This window comes from Xenopus tropicalis, chromosome 8, assembly GCF_000004195.4.
Source record: "Xenopus tropicalis strain Nigerian chromosome 8, UCB_Xtro_10.0, whole genome shotgun sequence".
Taxonomy (NCBI): domain Eukaryota; kingdom Metazoa; phylum Chordata; class Amphibia; order Anura; family Pipidae; genus Xenopus; species Xenopus tropicalis.
Genome location: NC_030684.2, coordinates 1,400,928 through 1,423,967, shown reverse-complemented (window position 1 = coordinate 1,423,967; position 23,040 = coordinate 1,400,928). Strand labels below are relative to the sequence as shown.

Genomic DNA, 23,040 nt, shown 5'->3' with positions numbered 1-23,040 from the left:
AGGGGGGCAGCAGGGAGTAGGGGGGCAGCAGGGAGTAGGGGGGCAGCAGGGAGTAGGGGGGCAGCAGGGAGTAGGGGGGGCAGCAGGAGTAGGGGAGGCAGCAGGGAGTAGGGGGCAGCAGGGAGTAGGGGGCAGCAGGGAGTAGGGGGGCAGCAGGGAGTAGGGGGGGCAGCAGGGAGTAGGGGGGCAGCAGGGAGTAGGGGGGCAGCAGGGAGTAGGGGGGCAGCAGGGAGTAGGGGGGCAGCAGGGAGTAGGGGAGGCAGCAGGGAGTAAGGGGCAGCAGGGAGTAGGGGGGCAGCAGGGAGTAGGGGGGGCAGCAGGGGCAGGGGGGAGGCAGCAGGGAGTAGGGGGAGCAGCAGGGAGTAGGGGGGCAGCAGGGGAGTAGGGGCAGCAGGGAGTGGGGGCAGCAGGGAGTAGGGGGGGAGGCAGCAGGGAGTAGGGGGAGGCAGCAGGGAGTAGGGGGCAGCAGGGAGTAGGGGGGGCAGCAGGGAGTAGGGGGGGCAGCAGGGAGTAGGGGGGGCAGCAGGGAGTAGGGGGGCAGCAGGGGAGTAGGGGGCAGCAGGGAGTAGGGGGGAGGCAGCAGGGAGTAGGGGGAGGCAGCAGGGAGTAGGGGGCCAGCAGGGAGTAGGGGGGCAGCAGGGAGTAGGGGGGCAGCAGGGAGTAGGGGGGCAGCAGGGAGTAGGGGGCAGCAGGGAGTAGGGGGGAGGCAGCAGGGAGTAGGGGGAGGCAGCAGGGAGTAGGGGGAGGCAGCAGGGAGTAGGGGGGAGGCAGCAGGGGTAGGGGGGCAGCAGGGAGTAGGGGGGCAGCAGGGAGTAGGGGGGCAGCAGGGAGTAGGGGGGCAGCAGGGAGTAGGGGGGAGGCAGCAGGGAGTAGGGGGGAGGCAGCAGGGAGTAGGGGGGGGCAGCAGGGAGTAGGGGGAGGCAGCAGGGAGTAGGGGGCAGCAGGGAGTAGGGGGGAGGCAGCAGGGAGTAGGGGGGAGGCAGCAGGGAGTAGGGGGAGGCAGCAGGGAGTAGGGGGGAGGCAGCAGGGAGTAGGGGGGCAGCAGGGAGTAGTGGGGCAGCAGGGAGTAGGGGGAGCAGCAGGGAGTAGGGGGGCAGCAGGGAGTAGTGGGGCAGCAGGGAGTAGGGGGAGGCAGCAGGGAGTAGGGGGGCAGCAGGGAGTAGAGGGAGGCAGCAGGGAGTAGGGGGCAGCAGGGAGTAGGGGGGCAGCGGGGAGTAGGGGGGCAGCAGGGAGTAGTGGGGCAGCAGGGAGTAGGGGGCAGCAGGGAGTAGTGGGGCAGCAGGGAGTAGTGGGGCAGCAGGGAGTAGGGGGGGCAGCAGGAGTAGAGGGGAGGCAGGCAGGGAGTAGGGGGGCAGCAGGGAGTAGGGGGGCAGCGGGGAGTAGTGGGGCAGCAGGGAGTAGGGGGAGGCAGGGAGTAGTGGGGCAGCAGGGAGTAGTGGGCAGCAGGGAGTAGGGGGGCAGCAGGGAGTAGTGGGGCAGCAGGGAGTAGGGGGGCAGCAGGGAGTAGTGGGGCAGCAGGGAGTAGGGGGGAGGCAGCAGGGGGCAGGGGGGCAGCGAGGGGTGACCCCTGACCCCTAGAAATGATTTGGTCCCTCCATCTGTTGTTCTAACTCTCAGGGGACATGGGGTGTCAGGGGGGCTCATAACTGGGGGGCTGCTCCATTTAGGGTCCTCTGCAGGGACACCGGGGGCACTTTATATTGTGCCCCCCAGTCTGACTGGTACCTATGGAAGCCCCCATCCCTGCCAGTGACTCTCAGCCCCCCCATCCCTGCCAGTGACTCTCAGCCCCCCCATCCCTGCCAGTGACTCTCAGCCCCCCCATCCCTGCCAGTGACTCTCAGCCCCCCCCATCCCTGCCAGTGACTCTCAGCCCCCCATCCCCTGCCAGTGACTCTCAGCCCCCCCATCCCTGCCAGTGACTCTCAGCCCCCCCATCCCTGCCAGTGTCTCTCAGCCCCCCCATCCCTGCCAGTGTCTCTCAGCCCCCCCATCCCTGCCCAGTGTCTCTCCAGCCCCCCCATCCCTGCCAGTGACTCTCAGCCCCCCCATCCCTGCCAGTGTCTCTCAGCCCCCCCATCCCTGCCAGTGTCTCTCAGCCCCCCCATCCCTGCCAGTGTCTCTCAGCCCCCCCATCCCTGCAGTGACTCTCAGCCCCCCCATCCCTGCCAGTGTCTCTCAGCCCCCCCATCCCTGCCTAGTGTCTCTCAGCCCCCCCATCCCTGCAGTGTCTCTCAGCCCCCATCCATCCCTGCCAGTGACTCTCAGCCCCCCATCCCTGCCAGTGACTCTCAGCCCCCCCATCCCTGCCAGTGACTCTCAGCCCCCCCATCCCTGCCAGTGTCTCTCAGCCCCCCCATCCCTGCCAGTGTCTCTCAGCCCCCCCATCCCTGCCAGTGTCTCTCAGCCCCCCCATCCCTGCCAGTGTCTCTCAGCCCCCCATCCCTGCCAGTTTGAGCTCTCAGCCCCAATAGACCCCCCCCATCCCTGCCAGTGACTCTCAGCCCCCCCATCCCTGCCAGTGACTCTCAGCCCCCCCATCCCTGCCAGTGACTCTCAGCCCCCCCATCCCTGCCAGTGACTCTCAGTTCCCTGAGCCTGAGTGGGAGGAGTCAATCTGTGAGCGGCAGCTGATTCGCTGGGGGCGGCTGGGAAATGTCTCAGCACTTTCTCTCCCCTAAATAAACCTGTGCCGCTAGTGGCCGGAACCCACGGGGGGAGGGGTCAGCCAGGGCCCACTGGGGGGGGTCAACTAGGGCGCACTGGGGGGGGGGGTCAGCCAGGGCCCACTGGGGGGGGTCAACTAGGGCGCACTGGGGGGGGGTCAGCCAGGGCCCATGGGGGGGGCTCCCTATGGAATTGATGAATAAAATGGAGACGGATTTTGTGGCTTTAATACTAAATGAGCCCCACAGCCTCTTGATTCATAACTACAACTCCCATCAGCCCCTGCGGCTGGCATGCCATAGGTGCCCTGTCTCTGGGTTTGCCCGGGCACTGGGTACACTGGGCTCTGCCACTGAGACACTGCAAGGGGAAGATGTTCTGCAGCTGCTGCGTTGCTCCAGCCCCGGCACAGGCGCATCTACTGCAACTTTGTTGCGATTTTCCCACCTGTGCATCATGTGACTGGTACCCACAATGGGCACTGGAGGTGCCAGGCTGGCATTATGAGCCATGCCAATCACATGATCACATGACTAATGTGGCCCTTACACTGCAGCACAACCTGCCCCTCCCCCCAGGGGCTCCCAAAATCCTCCCTTACCCCTATACCCAGTGGCCGCTGATACCCAGTTACCCCTATACCCAGTGGCCCCTGATACCGAGTTATCCCTATACCCAGTTACCCCTATACCCAGTTATCCCTATACCCAGTGACCCTGATACCCAGTGACCCCTATACCCAGTTATCCCTATACCCAGTGGCCCCTGATACCCAGTAACCCGTATACCCAGTTACCCCTATACCCAGTTATCCCTATACCCAGTGGCCCCTGATACCCAGTAACCCGTATACCCAGTTACCCCTATACCCAGTTACCCCTGATACCCAGTGACCCCTATACCCAGTTATCCCTATACCCAGTGGCCCCTGATACCCAGTAACCCGTATACCCAGTTACCCCTATACCCAGTTATCCCTATACCCAGTGGCCCCTGATACCCAGTAACCCGTATACCCAGTTACCCCTATACCCAGTTACCCCTGATACCCAGTTACCCCTATACCCAGTTACCCCTATACCCAGTGACCCCTATACCCAGTTATCCCTATACCCAGTGGCCCCTGATACCCAGTAACCCGTATACCCAGTTACCCCTATACCCAGTTACCCCTGATACCCAGTTACCCCTATACCCAGTTACCCCTGATACCCAGTGGCCCCTGATACCCAGTGGCCCCTGATACCCAGTAACCCCTATACCCAGTTACCCCTATACCCAGTGGCCCCTGATACCCAGTTACCCCTGATTCCCAGTTACCCCTATACCCAGTTACCCCTGATTCCCAGTTACCCCTATACCCAGTGGCCCGTGATACCCAGTTACCCCTGATACCCAGTAACCCCTATACCCAGTTACCCCTATACCCAGTGGCCCCTGAAACCCAGTTACCCCTATACCCAGTGGCCCCTATACCCAGTTACCCCTATACCCAGTGACCCCTGATACCCAGTTACCCCAGATACCCAGTGGCCCCTATACACAGTTACCCCTATACCCAGTGACCCCTATACCCAGTTACCCCAGATACCCAGTGGCCCCTATACCCAGTTACCCCTATACCCAGTGACCCCTGACACCCAGTTACCCCTGATACCCAGTTACCCCAGATACCCAGTGACCCCTGACACCCAGTTACCCCTGATACCCAGTTACCCCTGATACCCAGTTACCCCAGATACCCAGTGACCCCTGACACCCAGTTACCCCTGATACCCAGTTACCCCTGATACCCAGTTACCCCTGATACCCAGTGACCCCTGATACCCAGTGACCCCTGATACCCAGTGACCCCTGATACCCAGTTACCCCAGATACCCAGTGACCCCTGACACCCAGTTACCCCTGATACCCAGTGACCCCTGATACCCAGTGACCCCTGACACCCAGTTACCCCAGATACCCAGTGACCCCTGACACCCAGTGACCCCTGATACCCAGACAGGGCCCTTATTGCCCCCCATGGGGTACTTACCAGTCGGTGTGGGGCTCATCAATGACTAGGAGCAGCTTGCTGCCCTTGGGCCCCGGGCCCCCCCCGGTGGCGGTGGATACCTGCTCGCTGAGGGCCGCAGTGGTCTGTTTGACGGCGTTAGAGAGGGAGGAGAAGAAGCCCCCGGAGCTGGGGGGTTCGGGGGACACGGCGGGGGGCGGTGGGGGCCCCTGGGGGCCCGGGGGGGGAGGGGCGGGCGGGTCCGGTCGCTGCAAATCGCTCATGTAGCCATTGGGCAGGTTGGCCATGAAGTTACTGTCCGACAGGCGTCGCCGTAGGTAATTCATCATAGGCCCGGGGTTCGGTACCGGCGATGCAGGGAGAAGGGACCGCACAGCAATGGATCCGAGCGGTTGGTCTCACTCAGGCTCCGACACTTGGTACCGCCCGGAATTCCCCCTCCGCAGCCCCTGAGCCCGTCCTGCGCCCCAATCGCTTGGCTGATGCGGAACGTACCAAGCGCTACAGAGGGGGGGGCCCGGGGCGGGGCTGGTGACTCACCTGCATCCCTTCTCCCCCCTCTCTCATCCGCACAATGGGACGTTCCGGTACCCACAGGGGGCGGGGCTACACAGGGATGGAGAGATGCTCGGGATTATCTGTCCTTATGGGGAGGCTTCACATTGTGTCTATTTATCTCTCTGTATCCCCCGAGTGTGATATATATATATATACTGTGTTATCTCTCTGTATCCCCTGAGTGTGATATATATATATATACTGTGTTATATCTCTGTATCCCCTGAGTGTGATATATATATATATACTGTGTTATCTCTCTGTATCCCCTGAGTGTGATATATATATATACTGTGTTATCTCTCTGTATCCCCTGAGTGTGATATATATATATACTGTGTTATATCTCTGTATCCCCTGAGTGTGATATATATATATACTGTGTTATATCTCTGTATCCCCCGAGTGTGATATATATATATATACTGTGTTATCTCTCTGTATCCCCTGAGTGTGATATATATATATACTGTGTTATATCTCTGTATCCCCCGAGTGTGATATATATATATATACTGTGTTATCTCTCTGTATCCCCTGAGTGTGATATATATATATATATACTGTGTTATATCTCTGTATCCCCCGAGTGTGATATATATATATATATACTGTGTTATCTCTCTGTATCCCCTGAGTGTGATATATATATACTGTGTTATATCTCTGTATCCCCTGAGTGTGATATATATATATACTGTGTTATCTCTCTGTATCCCCTGAGTGTGATATATATATATATACTGTGTTATCTCTCTGTATCCCCTGAGTGAGATATATATATATACTGTGTTATATCTCTGTATCCCCTGAGTGTGATATATATATATATATACTGTGTTATCTCTCTGTATCCCCTGAGTGTGATATATATATATATATACTGTGTTATCTCTCTGTATCCCCTGAGTGTGATATATATATATATATATACTGTGTTATATCTCTGTATCCCCTGAGTGTGATATATATATATATATACTGTGTTATCTCTCTGTATCCCCTGAGTGTGATATATATATATATATATATACTGTGTTATATCTCTGTATCCCCTGAGTGTGATATATATATATATATACTGTGTTATCTCTCTGTATCCCCTGAGTGTGATATATATATATATATATACTGTGTTATATCTCTGTATCCCCTGAGTGTGATATATATATATACTGTGTTATATCTCTGTATCCCCTGAGTGTGATATATATATATACTGTGTTATATCTCTGTATCCCCTGAGTGTGATATATATATATACTGTGTAATATCTCTGTATCCCCTGAGTGTGATATATATATATACTGTGTTATATCTCTGTATCCCCTGAGTGTGATATATATATATATACTGTGTTATCTCTCTGTATCCCCTGAGTGTGATATATATATATATATATATATACTGTGTTATCTCTGTATCCCCTGAGTGTGATATATATATATATACTGTGTTATCTCTCTGTATCCCCTGAGTGTGATATATATATATACTGTGTTATATCTCTGTATCCCCTGAGTGTGATATATATTTATACTGTGTTATATCTCTGTATCCCCTGAGTGTGATATATATATATATATATACTGTGTTATATCTCTGTATCCCCTGAGTGTGATATATATATATACTGTGTTATCTCTCTGTATCCCCTGAGTGTGATATATATATATACTGTGTTATATCTCTGTATCCCCTGAGTGTGATATATATATATATATACTGTGTTATCTCTCTGTATCCCCTGAGTGTGATATATATATATATATATATATATATACTGTGTTATATCTCTGTATCCCCTGAGTGTGATATATATATATATATACTGTGTTATCTCTCTGTATCCCCTGAGTGTGATATATATATATATATATACTGTGTTATATCTCTGTATCCCCTGAGTGTGATATATATATATACTGTGTTATATCTCTGTATCCCCTGAGTGTGATATATATATATACTGTGTTATATCTCTGTATCCCCTGAGTGTGATATATATATATATACTGTGTAATATCTCTGTATCCCCTGAGTGTGATATATATATATACTGTGTTATATCTCTGTATCCCCTGAGTGTGATATATATATATATACTGTGTTATCTCTCTGTATCCCCTGAGTGTGATATATATATATATATATACTGTGTTATCTCTGTATCCCCTGAGTGTGATATATATATATATATACTGTGTTATCTCTCTGTATCCCCTGAGTGTGATATATATATATATACTGTGTTATAACTCTGTATCCCCTGAGTGTGATATATATATATACTGTGTGTGTTATATCTCTGTATCACCTGAGTGTGATATATATATATACTGTGTGTGTTATATCTCTGTATCCCCTGAGTGTGATATATATATATACTGTGTGTGTTATATCTCTGTATCCCCTGAGTGTGATATATATATATACTGTGTGTGTTATATCTCTGTATCCCCTGAGTGTGATATATATATATACTGTGTGTGTTATATCTCTGTATCCCCTGTGTGTGATATATATATATATACTGTGTTATATCTCTGTATCCCCTGAGTGTGATATATATATACTGTGTGTGTTATATCTCTGTATCCCCTGAGTGTGATATATATATATATATATATATATATATATATAAATATACTGTGTTATATCTCTGTATCCCCTGGGTGTGATATATATATACTGTATATGTTACATATCTATATACTGTGTGTGTTATATATCTATATAAGTGTCTGTTATATATCTATATACTCTGTGTGTTATATATCTATATCCCCGTGTGTTATATATCTATATACTCTGTGTGTTATATATCTATATACTCTGTGTGTTATATATCTCTATCCCCGTGTGTTATATATCTATATACTCTGTGTGTTATATATCTATATACTGTGTGTGTTATATATCTATATACTGTGTGTGTTATATATCTATATAAGTGTCTGTTATATATCTATATACTCTGTGTGTTATATATCTATATCCCCGTGTGTTATATATCTATATACTCTGTGTGTTATATATCTATATACTCTGTGTGTTATATATCTATATACTCTGTGTGTTATATATCTATATCCCCGTGTGTTATATATCTATATACTCTGTGTGTTATATATCTATATCCCCGTGTGTTATATATCTATATACTCTGTGTGTTATATATCTATATACTGTGTGTGTTATATATCTATATACTGTGTGTGTTATATATCTATATACTGTGTGTGTTATATATCTATATACTGTGTGTGTTATATATCTATATACTGTGTGTGTTATATATCTATATACTGTGTGTGTTATATATCTATATACTGTGTGTGTTATATATCTATATACTGTGTGTGTTATATATCTATATACTGTGTCTGTTATATATCTATATACTGTGTGTGTTATATATCTATATACTCTGTGGGTTATATATCTATATACTCTGTGTGTTATATATCTATATACTCTGTGTGTTATATATCTATATACTCTGTGTGTTATATATCTATATCCCCTGTGTGTTATATATCTATATACTGTGTCTGTTATATATCTATATACTGTGTGTGTTATATATCTATATACTCTGTGGGTTATATATCTATATACTGTGTGTGTTATATATCTATATACTCTGTGTGTTATATCTCTATATACTCTGTGTGTTATATATCTATATCCCCGTGTGTTATATATCTATATACTCTGTGTGTTATATATCTATATCCCCGTGTGTTATATATCTATATACTCTGTGTGTTATATATCTATATACTGTGTCTGTTATATATCTATATACTGTGTGTGTTATATATCTATATACTCTGTGGGTTATATATCTATATACTCTGTGTGTTATATATCTATATACTCTCTGTGGGTTATATATCTATATCCCCTGTGTGTTATATATCTATATACTCTGTGTGTTATATATCTATATACTCTGTGTGTTATATATCTATATCCCCTGTGTGTTATATATCTATATACTCTGTGTGTTATATATCTATATACTCTGTGTGTTATATATCTATATCCCCTGTGTGTTATATATCTATATACTCTGTGTGTTATATATCTATATACTCTGTGTGTGTTATATATCTATATACTCTGTGTGTTATATATCTATATACTCTGTGTGTTATATATCTATATCCCCTGTGTGTTATATATCTATATACTCTGTGTGTTATATATCTATATACTCTGTGTGTTATATATCTATATCCCCTGTGTGTTATATCTCTATATACTCTGTGTGTTATATATCTATATCCCCTGTGTGTTATATATCTATATACTCTGTGTGTTATATATCTATATACTCTGTGTGTTATATATCTATATACTCTGTGTGTTATATATCTATATCCCCTGTGTGTTATATATCTATATACTCTGTGTGTTATATATCTATATACTCTGTGTGTTATATATCTATATACTGTGTGTGTTATATATCTATATACTCTGTGTGTTATATATCTATATACTCTGTGTGTTATATCTCTATATACTCTGTGTGTTATATATCTATATCCCCTGTGTGTTATATATCTATATACCCTGTGTGTTATATATCTATATACTCTGTGTGTTATATATCTATATACTCTGTGTGTTATGTATCTATATACTCTGTGTGTTATATATCTATATACTCTGTGTGTTATGTATCTATATACTCTGTGTGTTATATATCTATATACTCTGTGTGTTATATATCTATATACTCTGTGTGTTATATATCTATATACTCTGTGTGTTATATATCTATATACTCTGTGTGTTATATATCTATATACTCTGTGTGTGTTATATATCTATATACTCTGTGTGTTATATATCTATATACTCTCTGTGATTTCCCAGCAGCCCCATTTCTAGCGCAGCATGTTGTTCCCATGTTGTACCTGTAGGTGGCACTGTGCAACCTCTTTCCAGTTATCGGCCCGGAGCTGGCAATCCATTTGGCTTTTCTTGGTTGAATCTAGGGCGAGAGGTGCAGTTGCTGGGGGGGGGGCAGGTGTGCCCGGCTGGCACTGAGTGTGAGAGAGAAGGTTTGTATGAGTGTGTGGCACAATCCCTGAGTGCCAGTCTCCCCCCTGTGCCCCACTTACTGCCCCTGTGAGTCACACTGAGCCCGGGGGCACCATGCTGGGTGTCTGTGCCCGGCTGGCACTGAGTGTGAGTGAGAGAGAAGGTTTGTATGAGTGTGTGGCACAATCCCTGAGTGCCAGTCTCCCCCCTGTGCCCCACTTACTGCCCCTGTAAGTCACACTGAGCCCGGGGGCACCACGCTGGGTGTCTGTGCCCGGCTGGCACTGAGTGTGAGTGAGAAGGTTTGTATGAGTGTGTGGCACAATCCCTGAATGCCAGTCCCCCCCCCCGTGCCCCACTTACTGCCCCTGTAAGTCACACTGGGCCCGGGGGCACCACGCTGGGTGTCTGTGCCCGGCTGGCACTGAGTGTGAGTGAGAGAGAAGGTTTGTATGAGTGTGTGGCACAATCCCTGAATGCCAATCTCCCCCCTGTGCCCCACTTACTGCCCCTGTGAGTCACACTGGGCCCGGGGGCGCCACGCTGGGTGTCTGTGCCCGGCTGGCACTGAGTGTGAGTGAGAGAGAAGGTTTGTATGAGTGTGTGGCACAATCCCTGAATGCCAATCTCCCCCCTGTGCCCCACTTACTGCCCCTGTGAGTCACACTGGGCCCCGGGGGCACCACGCTGGGTGTCGGTGCCCGGCTGGCACTGAGTGTTAGAGAGAAGGTTTGTATGAGTGTGTGGCACAATCCCTGAATGCCAATCTCCCCCCTGTGCCCCACTTACTGCCCCTGTGAGTCACACTGGGCCCCGGGGGCACCACGCTGGGTGTCGGTGCCCGGCTGGCACTGAGTGTTAGAGAGAAGGTTTGTATGAGTGTGTGGCACAATCCCTGAGTGCCAGTCTCCCCCCTGTGCCCCACTTACTGCCCCTGTGAGTCACACTGGGCCCGGGGGCACCACGCTGGGTGTCGGTGTCTGGCTGGCGCGGTGGGTATGGGTGCCAGGTACAGACAGACAGGCCCCGGCTTGTTACAGCGCCAGGCAGACACGCGCTCGGCCCCCCCTTCCCTTTCTGTAGGTGAGATCATGTGTCCCACGACCCCCACCCTGAGCTCTCAATCACCCCCCCCCCCAGCACACAGGAAGCCCCCCCCCCATCCTGCCCCTGAATGGATCTTATCTCAAACCAGGTCTTCAACTTTCCCCCCTGTGATGTTGCTCAGATGCCCCCGGGGGTGACATTCCTGGGGTGAGACGCCCTCTTGTGCAAACAGTGGCAGATGCCTGGCACAAGCCGTCACTCAGCGGGGGGGGGGGGGCAATGGGCAAACAATGGGGGAGTGTGCGGGGCATTACTTGTCGGAACAACTCCCTGCGCCTCACCTGCCGCCGCCACTTCCCTCGCACAAAGGGGCAGGAGAATGAATGAAAACCCCCAGTCTGACTGCGTAAGGAGATAACTTCCCATCTGTGCCCATACCCACCCGCGCCAACCTGGGGCATTTACAGCACTGGGCAGGGGCAGGGTAAATAAACCTCATTATTGTTATTATTGACCCCCCCCCCCCATCCCCTGCAAAAATAGGGCCCGGGGGCTTCTCACTGATGTATTTTGCCCCCTAATCCTTTATTACAATTATTTGGGGGTGAATATATATTTATGAGTGTGCCTGGGGGGCCCTTGAGTATAGGGCAATGGGGGAATATATATATATTGGGGGGGGGGCAGCTGGGCCTGTGGCTCAGTACTGTGCCTGGGGGGCCCTTGTGTATAGGGCAATGGGGGAATATATATATTGGGGGGGGGCAGCTGGGCCTGTGGCTCAGTACTGTGCCTGGGGGGCCCTTGTGTATAGGGCAATGGGGGAATATATATATTGGGGGGGCAGCTGGGCCAATGAATCTGTGCCTGGGGGGCAGGGAGAGGGGTGGGAGGGCGGATCCGCACTGTGCCTGGCCTCATGCCTGCTGGGAGGGGGCAGATAAGGAAATCAGGGCTAATGACAATGGGAAAGCTTAGCCTGGGGGGGCTACTATGGCTCATACACAGGATGAATGGATTCAGCCCGAGAACTCAGCAGCCTCGTTAGCATCTCTAATGGAGCCCCCCCCCCCCCCCCCCCCCGCTCTGCAGCCCAATAGCCCCTGTGTCCCAGGGGGGCAATCCCTGCAGGCAAATCCGCCTCCCCCTTCCCCCCACTGGAGCTGCCAGTGCAGTAAGTTACGCCAGTAAGGTGCCCAGTAATGTGCCCCAGTAAGGTGCCCAGTAATGTGCCCCAGTAATTTGCCCCAGTAATGTGCCCAATAAGGTGCCCCAGTAATTTGCCCCAGTAATGTGCCCAATAAGGTGCCCCAGTAATTTGCCCCAGTAATGTGCCCAATAAGGTGCCCCAGTAATGTGCCCAGTAATTTGCCCCAGTAATGTGCCCAATAAGGTGCCCCAGTAATTTGCCCCAGTTGGGTGCTGACAGATATCAGGGTACACTGGGGGGGCTGGGTGCTGACAGATATCAGGGTACACTGGGGGGGCTGGGTGCTGACAGATATCAGGGTACACTGGGGGGGCTGGGTGCTGACAGATATCAGGGTACACTGGGGGGGCTGGGTACTGACAGATATCAGGGTACACTGGGGGGGCTGGGTACTGACATATATCAGGGTACACTGGGGGGGCTGGGTGCTGACAGATATCAGGGTACACGGGGGGGGGGCTGGGTACTGACAGATATCAGGGTACACTGGGGGTGGGGCTGGGTGCTACAGGTGCCCCCCAGTACTAAAGGGGTAGTGGATACCCGTGCCTGGGAGCAGGCAGCTGGTTATGGGAGATGTCGGCGCTGAACGTGTCCCTGCAGAGCCCAATGATTGCGCAGAGGAATGAGCGGCATCTCACCCGACTGGATCCCATAGGTGCTACATGTAACAACGTGCGCTCAGCGCTCTGCACCCAAACAGCCCCTTCTGCCTCTTATTTACTTGCCCTTTATTCTAAGGATCCAATGGTTCCTGTGGGTGCCTGTGGGTTCCTTCCCTTACTGGGGGGGGGGGGGAGAAATAAAGGGATATTCCCAGGCGGTGGGTAGAAAACAGCAGGATAAAACTGCCGGGTACAGACCCCAAATAAGCGCCTATAGTATAATGGGCATTGTATGGCAGCCCCTTGGACATCTGCCCGAATTAGCCTGGGCAGAGATTATATACGCAGGCACTCAGAGGAGCAGACACTCAGGGGAGCGGACACTCAGGGGAGCAGACACTCAGGGGAGCGGACACTCAGATACCCGCAGACACACAAGGCTGGCAGTAGATAAATAATGCGGATAGTCTGGATCTAGGGGAGATTCCCAGGGGGACAGGAAAGGGGGGGCACCCACCTTGTACAAGTCAGAAGCCCCCCCGCACCTATTTACACCTGTGCCCCCCCAGTGACACCTGAGCAAATTCCTCAGAATGAGAAGAAACAGTGTTTCTAGGAAATGTACCGCCCCCCCCTCACTTTCCATTATCAGCCCCCGCCCCCACTCCTAGGGCCCCTACGGGTAAGTACAGCGAGACTCCCTGTAAGTGCCCAGGCTTGGCCAATAGGAGGCCGGGGCTCCCAGCCGGGCACTCACAGGGGCAAGACATTTCCTATGGCACCTATGGGTGCAGCTGGACTGTCTCTGGGTGGGTGAGGGAACAGCACAAAGCAATGGAGATATAACCCTGTAGAGTGCAAGCTCTGGTGAACAGGGCTCTTCTGTTGCACTGACAGGCTGGCATTTATATTGTTCCACCTGGGCACCCCCCATGCTGCCCCCCTGATGCTTTATGGCTGCACATACATGTAACGTGTTACCCCCACTCACCCTGCCGAATTACCCTGCAGCACCATGCCCAGCACATTTGGGGATGAAGAGGTTACATTGGGCACATAGAGATAGCCAGGAGCAGGTTTGGAGATGAAGAGGTTAAACTGGGCACATAGAGATGCCAGAGGCAGGTTTGGGGATGAAGAGGTTAAACTGGGCACATAGAGATGCCAGAGGCAGGTTTGGGGATGAAGAGGTTAAACTGGGCACAAAAGGTGCATAGAGATAGCCAGGGTCAGGTTTGGGGATGAAGAGGTTAAACTGGGCACATAGAGATGCCAGAGGCAGGTTTGGGGATGAAGAGGTTAAACTGGGCACAAAAGGTGCATAGAGATAGCCAGGGGCAGGTTTGGGGATGAAGAGGTTAAACTGGGCAGATAGAGATAGCCAGGGGCAGGTTTGGGGATGAAGAGGTTAAACTGGGCACAAAAGGTGCATAGAGATAGCCAGGGGCAGGTTTGGGGATGAAGAGGTTAAACAACAGGAGTATAGAGATAGCCAGGGGCAGGTTTGGGGATGAAGAGGTTAAACTGGGCACATAGAGATGCCAGGGGCAGGTTTGGGGATGAAGAGGTTAAACTGGGCACATAGAGATGCCAGGGGCAGGTTTGGGGATGAAGAGGTTAAACTGGGCACAAAAGGTGCATAGAGATAGCCAGGGGCAGGTTTGGGGATGAAGAGGTTAAACAACAGGAGTATAGAGATAGCCAGGGGCAGGTTTGGGGATGAAGAGGTTAAACAACAGGAGTATAGAGATAGCCAGGGGCAGGTTTGGGGATGAAGAGGTTAAACAACAGGAGTATAGAGATAGCCAGGGGCAGGTTTGGGGATGAAGAGGTTAAAACCACAGGAGTATAGAGATAGCCAGGGGCAGGTTTGGGGATGAAGAGGTTAAACAACAGGAGTATAGAGATAGCCAGGGGCAGGTTTGGGGATGAAGAGGTTAAACAACAGGAGTATAGAGATAGCCAGGGGCAGGTTTGGGGATGAAGAGGTTAAACAACAGGAGTATAGAGATAGCCAGGGGCAGGTTTGGGGATGAAGAGGTTAAACCACAGGAGTATAGAGATAGCCAGGGGCAGGTTTGGGGATGAAGAGGTTAAACAACAGGAGTATAGAGATAGCCAGGGGCAGCAGGAAACCCCCTTTGAAGCCCTGAGTGGCAGGTAAGGGGGGAGGGGGTGGAGCCTCCAGGTGTGTGCCGCTTCCCATTGGCTGCTGTGGGTGCAGGGCAGATATAAAGGTGCAGCAGCCCAGCTCAGGTAATATTCCCCCCTGTGTCTCTCCCTGTGTCGCACCCACAGCACCCACAGCACCCACAGCACCCACAGCACCCACAGCACCCACTATGGCCGTCTCCAGCCTGCAGTACTCTATGGGCATCTCCAGCGGGTTTAAAGTCTACATCCTGGAAGGTAAGTGCCCTCCGGCTACTGATACGTGCACCTACCTCCTGCCTCTGTATTGGGGGGGTACTCTGTACTGGGGGGGGGGTACTCTGTACTGGGGGGGTACTCTGTACTGGGGGGTACTCTGTACTGTGGGGGGGTACTCTGTACTGGGGGGTACTCTGTACTGTGGGGGGGTACTCTGTACTGGGGTACTGTACTGTGGGGGGTACTCTGTACTGGGGGGTACTCTGTACTGGGGGTACTCTGTACTGTGGGGGGGTACTCTGTACTGGGGGGTTCTCTGTACTGTGGGGGGATACTCTGTACTGGGGGGTACTCTGTACTGGGGGGGTACTCTGTACTGGGGGGGTACTCTGTACTGGGGGGTACTCTGTACTGTGGGGGGGTACTCTGTACTGGGGGGTACTCTGTACTGGGGGGTACTCTGTACTGGGGGGTACTCTGTACTGTGGGGGGGTACTCTGTACTGGGGGGTTCTCTGTACTGTGGGGGGATACTCTGTACTGGGGGGTACTCTGTACTGATAGATGCACCTACCTCCTGCCTCTGTATTGGGGGGGTACTCTGTACTGGGGGGTACTCTGTACTGATAGATGCACCTACCTCCTGCCTCTGTATTGGGGGGGTACTCTGTACTGGGGGGTACCCTGTACTGATAGATGCACCTACTTCAGTACTGGGGGGGGGGGTTACACAGGCACATGTACAAGCTCACATTTACCCTGGGGGGGCAATAATACAGCCCGTAATTCCTTCCGTTCCCGGCTCAGACTCGACTGCTCTCCTCTAACTGCTGGCACTTACATAGGGGTTTGTGGCCCTGGGGGCCCCGCAGAGAGAGGGGCATAGGGGTTTGTGGCCCTGGGGGCCCCGCAGAGAGAGGGCATAGGGGTTTGTGGCCCTGGGGCCCCGCAGAGAGAGGGGCATAGGGGTTTGTGGCCCTGGGGGCCCCGCAGAGAGAGGGGCATAGGGGTTTGTGGCCCTGGGGGCCCCGCAGAGAGAGGGGCATAGGGGTTTATGAGGGTGAGATATTCCTCTTAATCAATGTATTTGGTATGGGGGGAAATAGTTGGGGTAAATACATTGGTGCAGCCGGGGAAGTTATGTTTGCCCCCCTCTGGGGCAGTTTGTGCCATCTGCAAATCTGTTATTTGGATTAAAGTAACTGGGAGTTGCCACCCTGCATCAGTGCATTCCCTGTAGGCAGAGAAATGCCAGCCTGCCCGCTGGGCAATAACTGCCTGCAACGCTGCCCCTGTACCAGCTGCCCCTGTACCTCTGTACCCCTGTGCCAGCTGCCCCATTGCCAGGGATAAGAGTCCCTACTTAGTAATGTGCCCACTCTGTGTCAGCTGCCCCTGTACCCCTGTGTCAGCTGCCCCCGTACCCCTGTGTCAGCTGCCCCCGTACCCCTGTGCCAGTTGCCCCCATACCCCTGTGCCCCTGTACCCCTGTGCCAGTTGCCCCCATGCCCCTGTGCCAGCTGCCCCATACCCCTGTACCCCTGTGCCAGCTGCCCCATACCCCCATACCCCTGTGCCAGCTGCCCCCGTACCCCTGTGCCAGCTGCCCCCATACCCCTGTACCTCTGTGCCAGCTGCCCCATACCCCCATACCCCTGTGCCAGCTGCCCCCATACCCCTGTGCCAGCTGCCCATACCCCCGTACCCCTGTGCCAGCTGCCCCCATACCCCTGTGCCAGCTGCCCATACCCCCATACCCCTGTGCCAGCTGCCCCATACCCCCGTACCCCTGTGCCAGCTGCCCCCATACCCCTGTGCCAGCTGCCCATACCCCCATACCCCTGTGCCAGCTGCCCCGTACCCCTGTGCCAAGGTTGGAGACTAACGGGTTCGGGTTCTATTCCAGGGCAGCACAGCTCTCGGGATCCAGAAAGGCTGCGGCCCCTGAACAACCACGGGATCCCAGTGTATCCAATCAAACGCAAGCTCAGCCCGGACCCGCCAAGGATTGCCAAGAGAATGTGCCCCATGAGCGCCCCCAGCAGGTATATACCGCACTGACTACAATTCCCAGCATGCTCTGAGAAACCGGCATTTCCCTAATGTGGGGCTCACAGTCTGCCTTTTTATTCCCAGGGTGAAGCCCAACCCCCCTCCTGTGAGTGTAAGGGCCCCGGCTGGAGCCCCCCTGCTGAACAACTGCGGCCCCCATTTCAGCTTGGAGCAGGTCCTCAGAAGGCTGATGCCCACAAAGGCTGCCATGGAGAGGCCGGTGCCCGCTGCCAGCCCAGACGAACAGCCCCTGGCACTGGTGAAAAGGGCACAGAAACCCAGTGAGCAAGCACAACCCTCGCCAGCCCTCCTGCAGCAGGTAAGCCCCCAAAGCCCCGCCTCCTGCGACCAAACCATCTCCCAGAATCCTCCCCTGTAGGTATGAGCCTCCTGTGACCAAACCATCTCCCAGAATCCTCCCCTGTAGGTATGAGCCTCCTGTGACCAAACCATCTCCCAGAATCCTCCCCTGTAGTTATGAGCCTCCTGCTCCTCCTCCCACAATCCTCCCCTGTAGGCATGAGCCTCCTGCTCATCCTCCCAGAATCCTCCCCTGTAGGTATGAGCCTCCTGCTCCTCCTCCCAGAATCCTCCCCTGTAGGTATGAGCCTCCTGCTCCTCCTCCCAGAATCCTCCCCTGTAGTTATGAGCCTCCTGCTCCTCCTCCCAGAATCCTCCCCTGTAGGTATGAGCCTCCTGCTCCTCCTCCCAGAATCCTCCCCTGTAGGTATGAGCCTCCTGCTCCTCCTCCCACAATCCTCCCCTGTAGGCATGAGCCTCCTGCTCATCCTCCCAGAATCCTCCCCTGTAGGTATGAGCCTCCTGCTCCTCCTCCCAGAATCCTCCCCTGTAGGTATGAGCCTCCTGCTCCTCCTCCCAGAATCCTCCCCCTGTAGTTATGAGCCTCCTGCTCCTCCTCCCAGTATCCTCCCCTGTAGGTATGAGCCTCCTGCTCCTTCTCCCAGAATCCTCCCCTGTAGGTATGAGCCTCCTGCTCCTCCTCCCAGAATCCTCCCCTGTAGGTATGAGCCTCCTGCACCCAAACCATCTCCCAGAATTCTCCCCTGTAGGTATGAGCCTCCTGCTCCTCCTCCCAGAATCCTCCCCTGTAGGTATGAGCCTCCTGCTCCTCCTCCCAGAATCCTCCCCTGTAGGTATGAGCCTCCTGCTCCTCCTCCCAGAATCCTCCCCTGTAGTTATGAGCCTCCTGCTCCTCCTCCCAGTATCCTCCCCTGTAGGTATGAGCCTCCTGCTCCTTCTCCCAGAATCCTCCCCTGTAGGTATGAGCCTCCTGCTCCTCCTCCCAGAATCCTCCCCTGTAGGTATGAGCCTCCTGCTCCTTCTCCCAGAATCCTCCCCTGTAGGTATGAGCCTCCTGCTCCTCCTCCCAGAATCCTCCCCTGTAGGTATGAGCCTCCTGCTCCTCCTCCCAGAATCCTCCCCTGTAGGTATGAGCCTCCTGCTCCTTCTCCCAGAATCCTCCCCTGTAGGTATGAGCCTCCTGCGACCAAACCATCTCCCAGAATCCTCCGCTGTAGGTATGAGCCTCCTGCTCCTCCTCCCAGAATCCTCCCCTGTAGGTATGAGCCTCCTGCTCCTTCTCCCAGAATCCTCCCCTGTACGTATGAGCCTCGTCTTCCTGTTATTCTTACCCAGAATCCTTATCTGTATCCATGGACCTTCCATCAGTGCTTCCTCCTCTTCATCCATGTTCTTCCTGCTCCCCCTTCCCTTTGTCTTCTCTTACTCCCTCTCATATCACCCCCCACCTTGGCCAAACTGCCCCGCCCCACGCAATCTAATGCCGCTTCTCCCATTCCAGATGCGACCATCTGTCATTACTTGTGTCTCCAGGCAAAAGCCAGTGGCCCAACCTCCTACAGAAGCAGCGAATCCCTCCAGGACCTGTGTGACTAAAGGTAATTTCCTTCTCTATAGCCCAGGAGCCTCCCTACCGAGTGTGTGGGATGAGCTGTGATCCTCCCCCGAGCATCTCATAGTGACCCCTGATCCTCCCCTGAGCATCTCATAGTGATCCTTGATCCTCCCCTGAGTATCTCATAATGGTCCATGATCCTCCCCCAAACATTTCATACTGATGCTCCACCAAATATCTTGAGATGATCCATGATTTTCCCCCCGAGCATCTCATAGTGATCCATGATCCTCCCCTGAGCATCTCATAATTGTCCATGATCCTCCCCTGAGCATTTCATACTGATGCTCCACCAAACATCTCAAGATGATCCATGATCTTCCCCTGAGCATCTCATAATGGTCCATGATCCTCCCCCAAGCATCTCCTGAGTATCTCATAATGGTCCACCCCCAAACATTTCATACTGATGCTCCACCAAACATGTCAATATGATCTTCCCCTGAGTATCTCATAGTGATCCTTGATCCACCCCTGAGCATCTCATAATGGTCCATGATCCTCCCCCAAACATTTCATACTGATGCTCCAATAAACATCTTGAGATGATCCATCATCCTCCCCTGAGCATCTCATAATTGTCCATGATCCTCCCCTGAGCATATCATACTGATGCTCCACCAAACATCTCAAGGTGATCCATGATCTTCCCCTGAGCATCTCATAATGGTCCATAATCCACCCCTGAGTATCTCATAATGGTCCATGATCCTCCCCCAAGCATCTCCTGAGCATCTCATAATGGTCCTCCCCCAAGCATCTCATACTGATGGTCCAGCAAACATCTCCAGATGATCCATGATCCTCCCCTGAGCATCTCCACCACATCCCCACCAAGCTCTTGTTTACAAATGACATTTTTTTATTTGCCCCTAATCGTCCCGTCTCATTGGGCAGGTCTATCCAGAACGCCATCACCTGATGTAGAAGATCACTTCCAGAGAAGCCTGGCCTTGGCTCACAAGCGGCCGATTGCTCCTCGGCCAATCCCAACGCCCCAGTCCAGCAGTATCTCCGTAGAGGAACATTTCTCCAAAGCTCTGGGATCCAAGTGGCTGTTGATCCGAGCGGCCGCCGACTCTCCCTCCTCCCCAGAGGGCCGGGGCAGGAGGCTTGTCTAGGGTCTCTCTGGCCAGCAGGACTGTAAATGGACTTGTACAGTGTAAATATATTTATTGGGTTGGACGGAGTTGGGGGGAGGGGCTGTTCTGCGGGTTTGGGGGGCGGGGTTTGTGGGGCCAATGTTTGTACAAAAGGAAATTCTTTATCTCTTGAATAAATTGAGAAAATAACTCCCATGTGTCTCTGCTGAAAAATCTCACATAAATACCCCATTCTGATAGGGGCGGGGCGGTATCACTAGGAGGGTGGGACTGTGTGCACTGGGGAGGGGCAGAGATTAAAGGGGGAGGGACTAAAGAACTGATGGAAGCCTACAGGGGGAGGAGCTAGAACCCTTTGGTTGAAACTTACTGGGGAAAGGACTAGAGCACTCTGATGGAAGCTTACAGGGGGAGGGATTAGAGCACTCTGATGGAAGCTTACAGGGGGAGGGACTAGAGCACTCTGATGGAAGCTTACAGGGGGAGGGACTAGAGCACTCTGATGGAAGCTTACAGGGGGAGGGACTAGAGCACTCTGATGGAAACTTACAGGGGGAGGGATTAGAGCACTCTGATGGAAGCTTACAGGGGGAGGGACTAGAGCACTCTGATGGAAGCTTACAGGGGGAGGGACTAGAGCACTCTGATGGAAGCTTACAGGGGGAGGGACTAGAGCACTCTGATGGGAAACTTACAGGGGAGGGATTAGAGCACTCTGATGGAAGCTTACAGGGGGAGGGACTAGAGCACTCTGATGGAAGCTTACAGGGGGAGGGACTAGATCACTCTGATGGAAGCTTACAGGGGGAGGGACTAGAGCACTCTGATGGAAGCTTGCAGGGGGAGGGACTAGAGCACTCTGAAGAAAGCTTACAGGGGGAGGGACTAGAGCACTCTGATGGAAGCTTACAGGGGGAGGGACTAGAGCACTCTGATGGAAGTTTACAGGGGGGACTAAGTCACTCTGATGGAAGCTTACAGGGGGGGACTAGATCACTCTGATGGAAGTTTACAGGGGAGGGACTAGAGCACTCTGATGGAAGCTTACAGGGTGAGGGACTAGAGCACTCTGATGGAAGCTTACAGGGGGAGGGACTAGAGCCCTCTGATAGCAGCTTACAGGGGGAGGGAGTAGAGCACTCTGATGGAAGTTTACAGGGGAGGGACTAGAGCACTCTGAAGAAAGCTTACAGGGGGAGGGACTAGATCACTCTGAAGAAAGCTTACAGGGGGAGGGACTAGATCACTCTGATGGAAGCTTACAGGGGGAGGGACTAGAGCACTCTGATGGAAGCTTAAAGGGGGAGGGACTAGAGCACTCTGAAGAACGTTTACATGGGGAGGGACTAGATCACTCTGATGGAAACTTACAGGGGGGACTAGAACACTCTGATGGAAGCTTACAGGGGGGACTAGAACACTCTGATGGAAGCTTACAGGAGGAGGGACTAGAGCACTCTGATGGAAGCTTACAGGGGGAGGGACTAGAGCACTCTGAAGAAAGCTTACAGGGGGAGGAACTAGAGCACTCTGATGGAAACTTACAGGGGGGACTAGATCACTCTGATGGAAGTTTACAGGGGAGGGACTAGAGCACTCTGATGGAAGCTTACAGGGGGGGACTAGATCACTCTGATGGAAGTTTACAGGGGAGGGACTAGAGCACTCTGATGGAAGCTTACAGGGGGAGGGACTAGAGCCCTCTGATAGCAGCTTACAGGAGGAGGGACTAGATCACTCTGATGGAAGTTTACAGAGGAGGGACTAGATCACTCTGATGGAAGCTTACAAGGGGAGGGACTAGATCACTCTGATGGAAGTTTACAGGGGAGGGACTAGAGCACTCTGATGGAAGCTTACAGGGGGAGGGACTAGAGCCCTCTGATAGCAGCTTACAGGAGGAGGGACTAGATCACTCTGATGGAAGTTTACAGGGGAGGGACTAGATCACTCTGATGGAAGCTTACAAGGGGAGGGACTAGATCACTCTGATGGAAGTTTACAGGGGAGGGACTAGAGCACTCTGATGGAAGCTTACAGGGGAGGGACTAGAGCCCTCTGATAGCAGCTTACAGGAGGAGGGACTAGATCACTCTGATGGAAGTTTACAGGGGAGGGACTAGATCACTCTGATGGAAGCTTACAAGGGAGGGACTAGAACACTCTGATGGAAGCTTACAGGGGGGACTAGATCACTCTGATGGAAGCTTACAGGAGGAGGGACTAGATCACTCTGATGGAAGTTTACAGGGGAGGGACTAAATCACTCTGATGGAAGCTTACAGGAGGAGGGACTAGAGCACTCTGATGGAAGCTTGCGGGGGGAGGGACTAGGGCACTCTGATGGAAGCTTACAGGGGCAGGGACTAGAGCACTCTGATGGAAGCTTACAGGGGGAGGGACTAGAGCACTCTGATGGAA

General features: G+C 52.3%; 2 protein-coding genes across 5 annotated transcripts in view; one reads left to right on the top strand and one right to left on the bottom strand.

Annotated features, from left to right (window-relative positions):
* syn1 (synapsin I) overlaps positions 1-5,201 on the bottom strand; it is a 58,542-nt gene extending 53,341 nt beyond the window's left edge. For 3 of the 4 annotated variants that reach the window (XM_031890228.1, XM_031890230.1, XM_031890229.1), the window contains exon 1: positions 4,703-5,201. In XM_031890228.1, the coding sequence (XP_031746088.1) occupies positions 4,703-5,010 (308 nt within the window). In that variant the 5' untranslated portion in view covers positions 5,011-5,201. 4 annotated transcript variants of the gene reach the window in all.
* Positions 5,202-15,447: 10,246 nt separating this feature from the next.
* Positions 15,448-20,808, top strand: LOC116406756 (transcription cofactor vestigial-like protein 4). Its single transcript, XM_031891583.1, has 5 exons — positions 15,448-15,568; positions 17,435-17,573; positions 17,665-17,899; positions 19,403-19,499; positions 20,414-20,808. The coding sequence occupies exons 1-5, from the start codon at positions 15,502-15,504 to the stop codon at positions 20,635-20,637; spliced, it is 762 nt and encodes a 253-aa protein (XP_031747443.1). The 5' UTR covers positions 15,448-15,501; the 3' UTR covers positions 20,638-20,808.
* Positions 20,809-23,040: the final 2,232 nt, after the last annotated feature.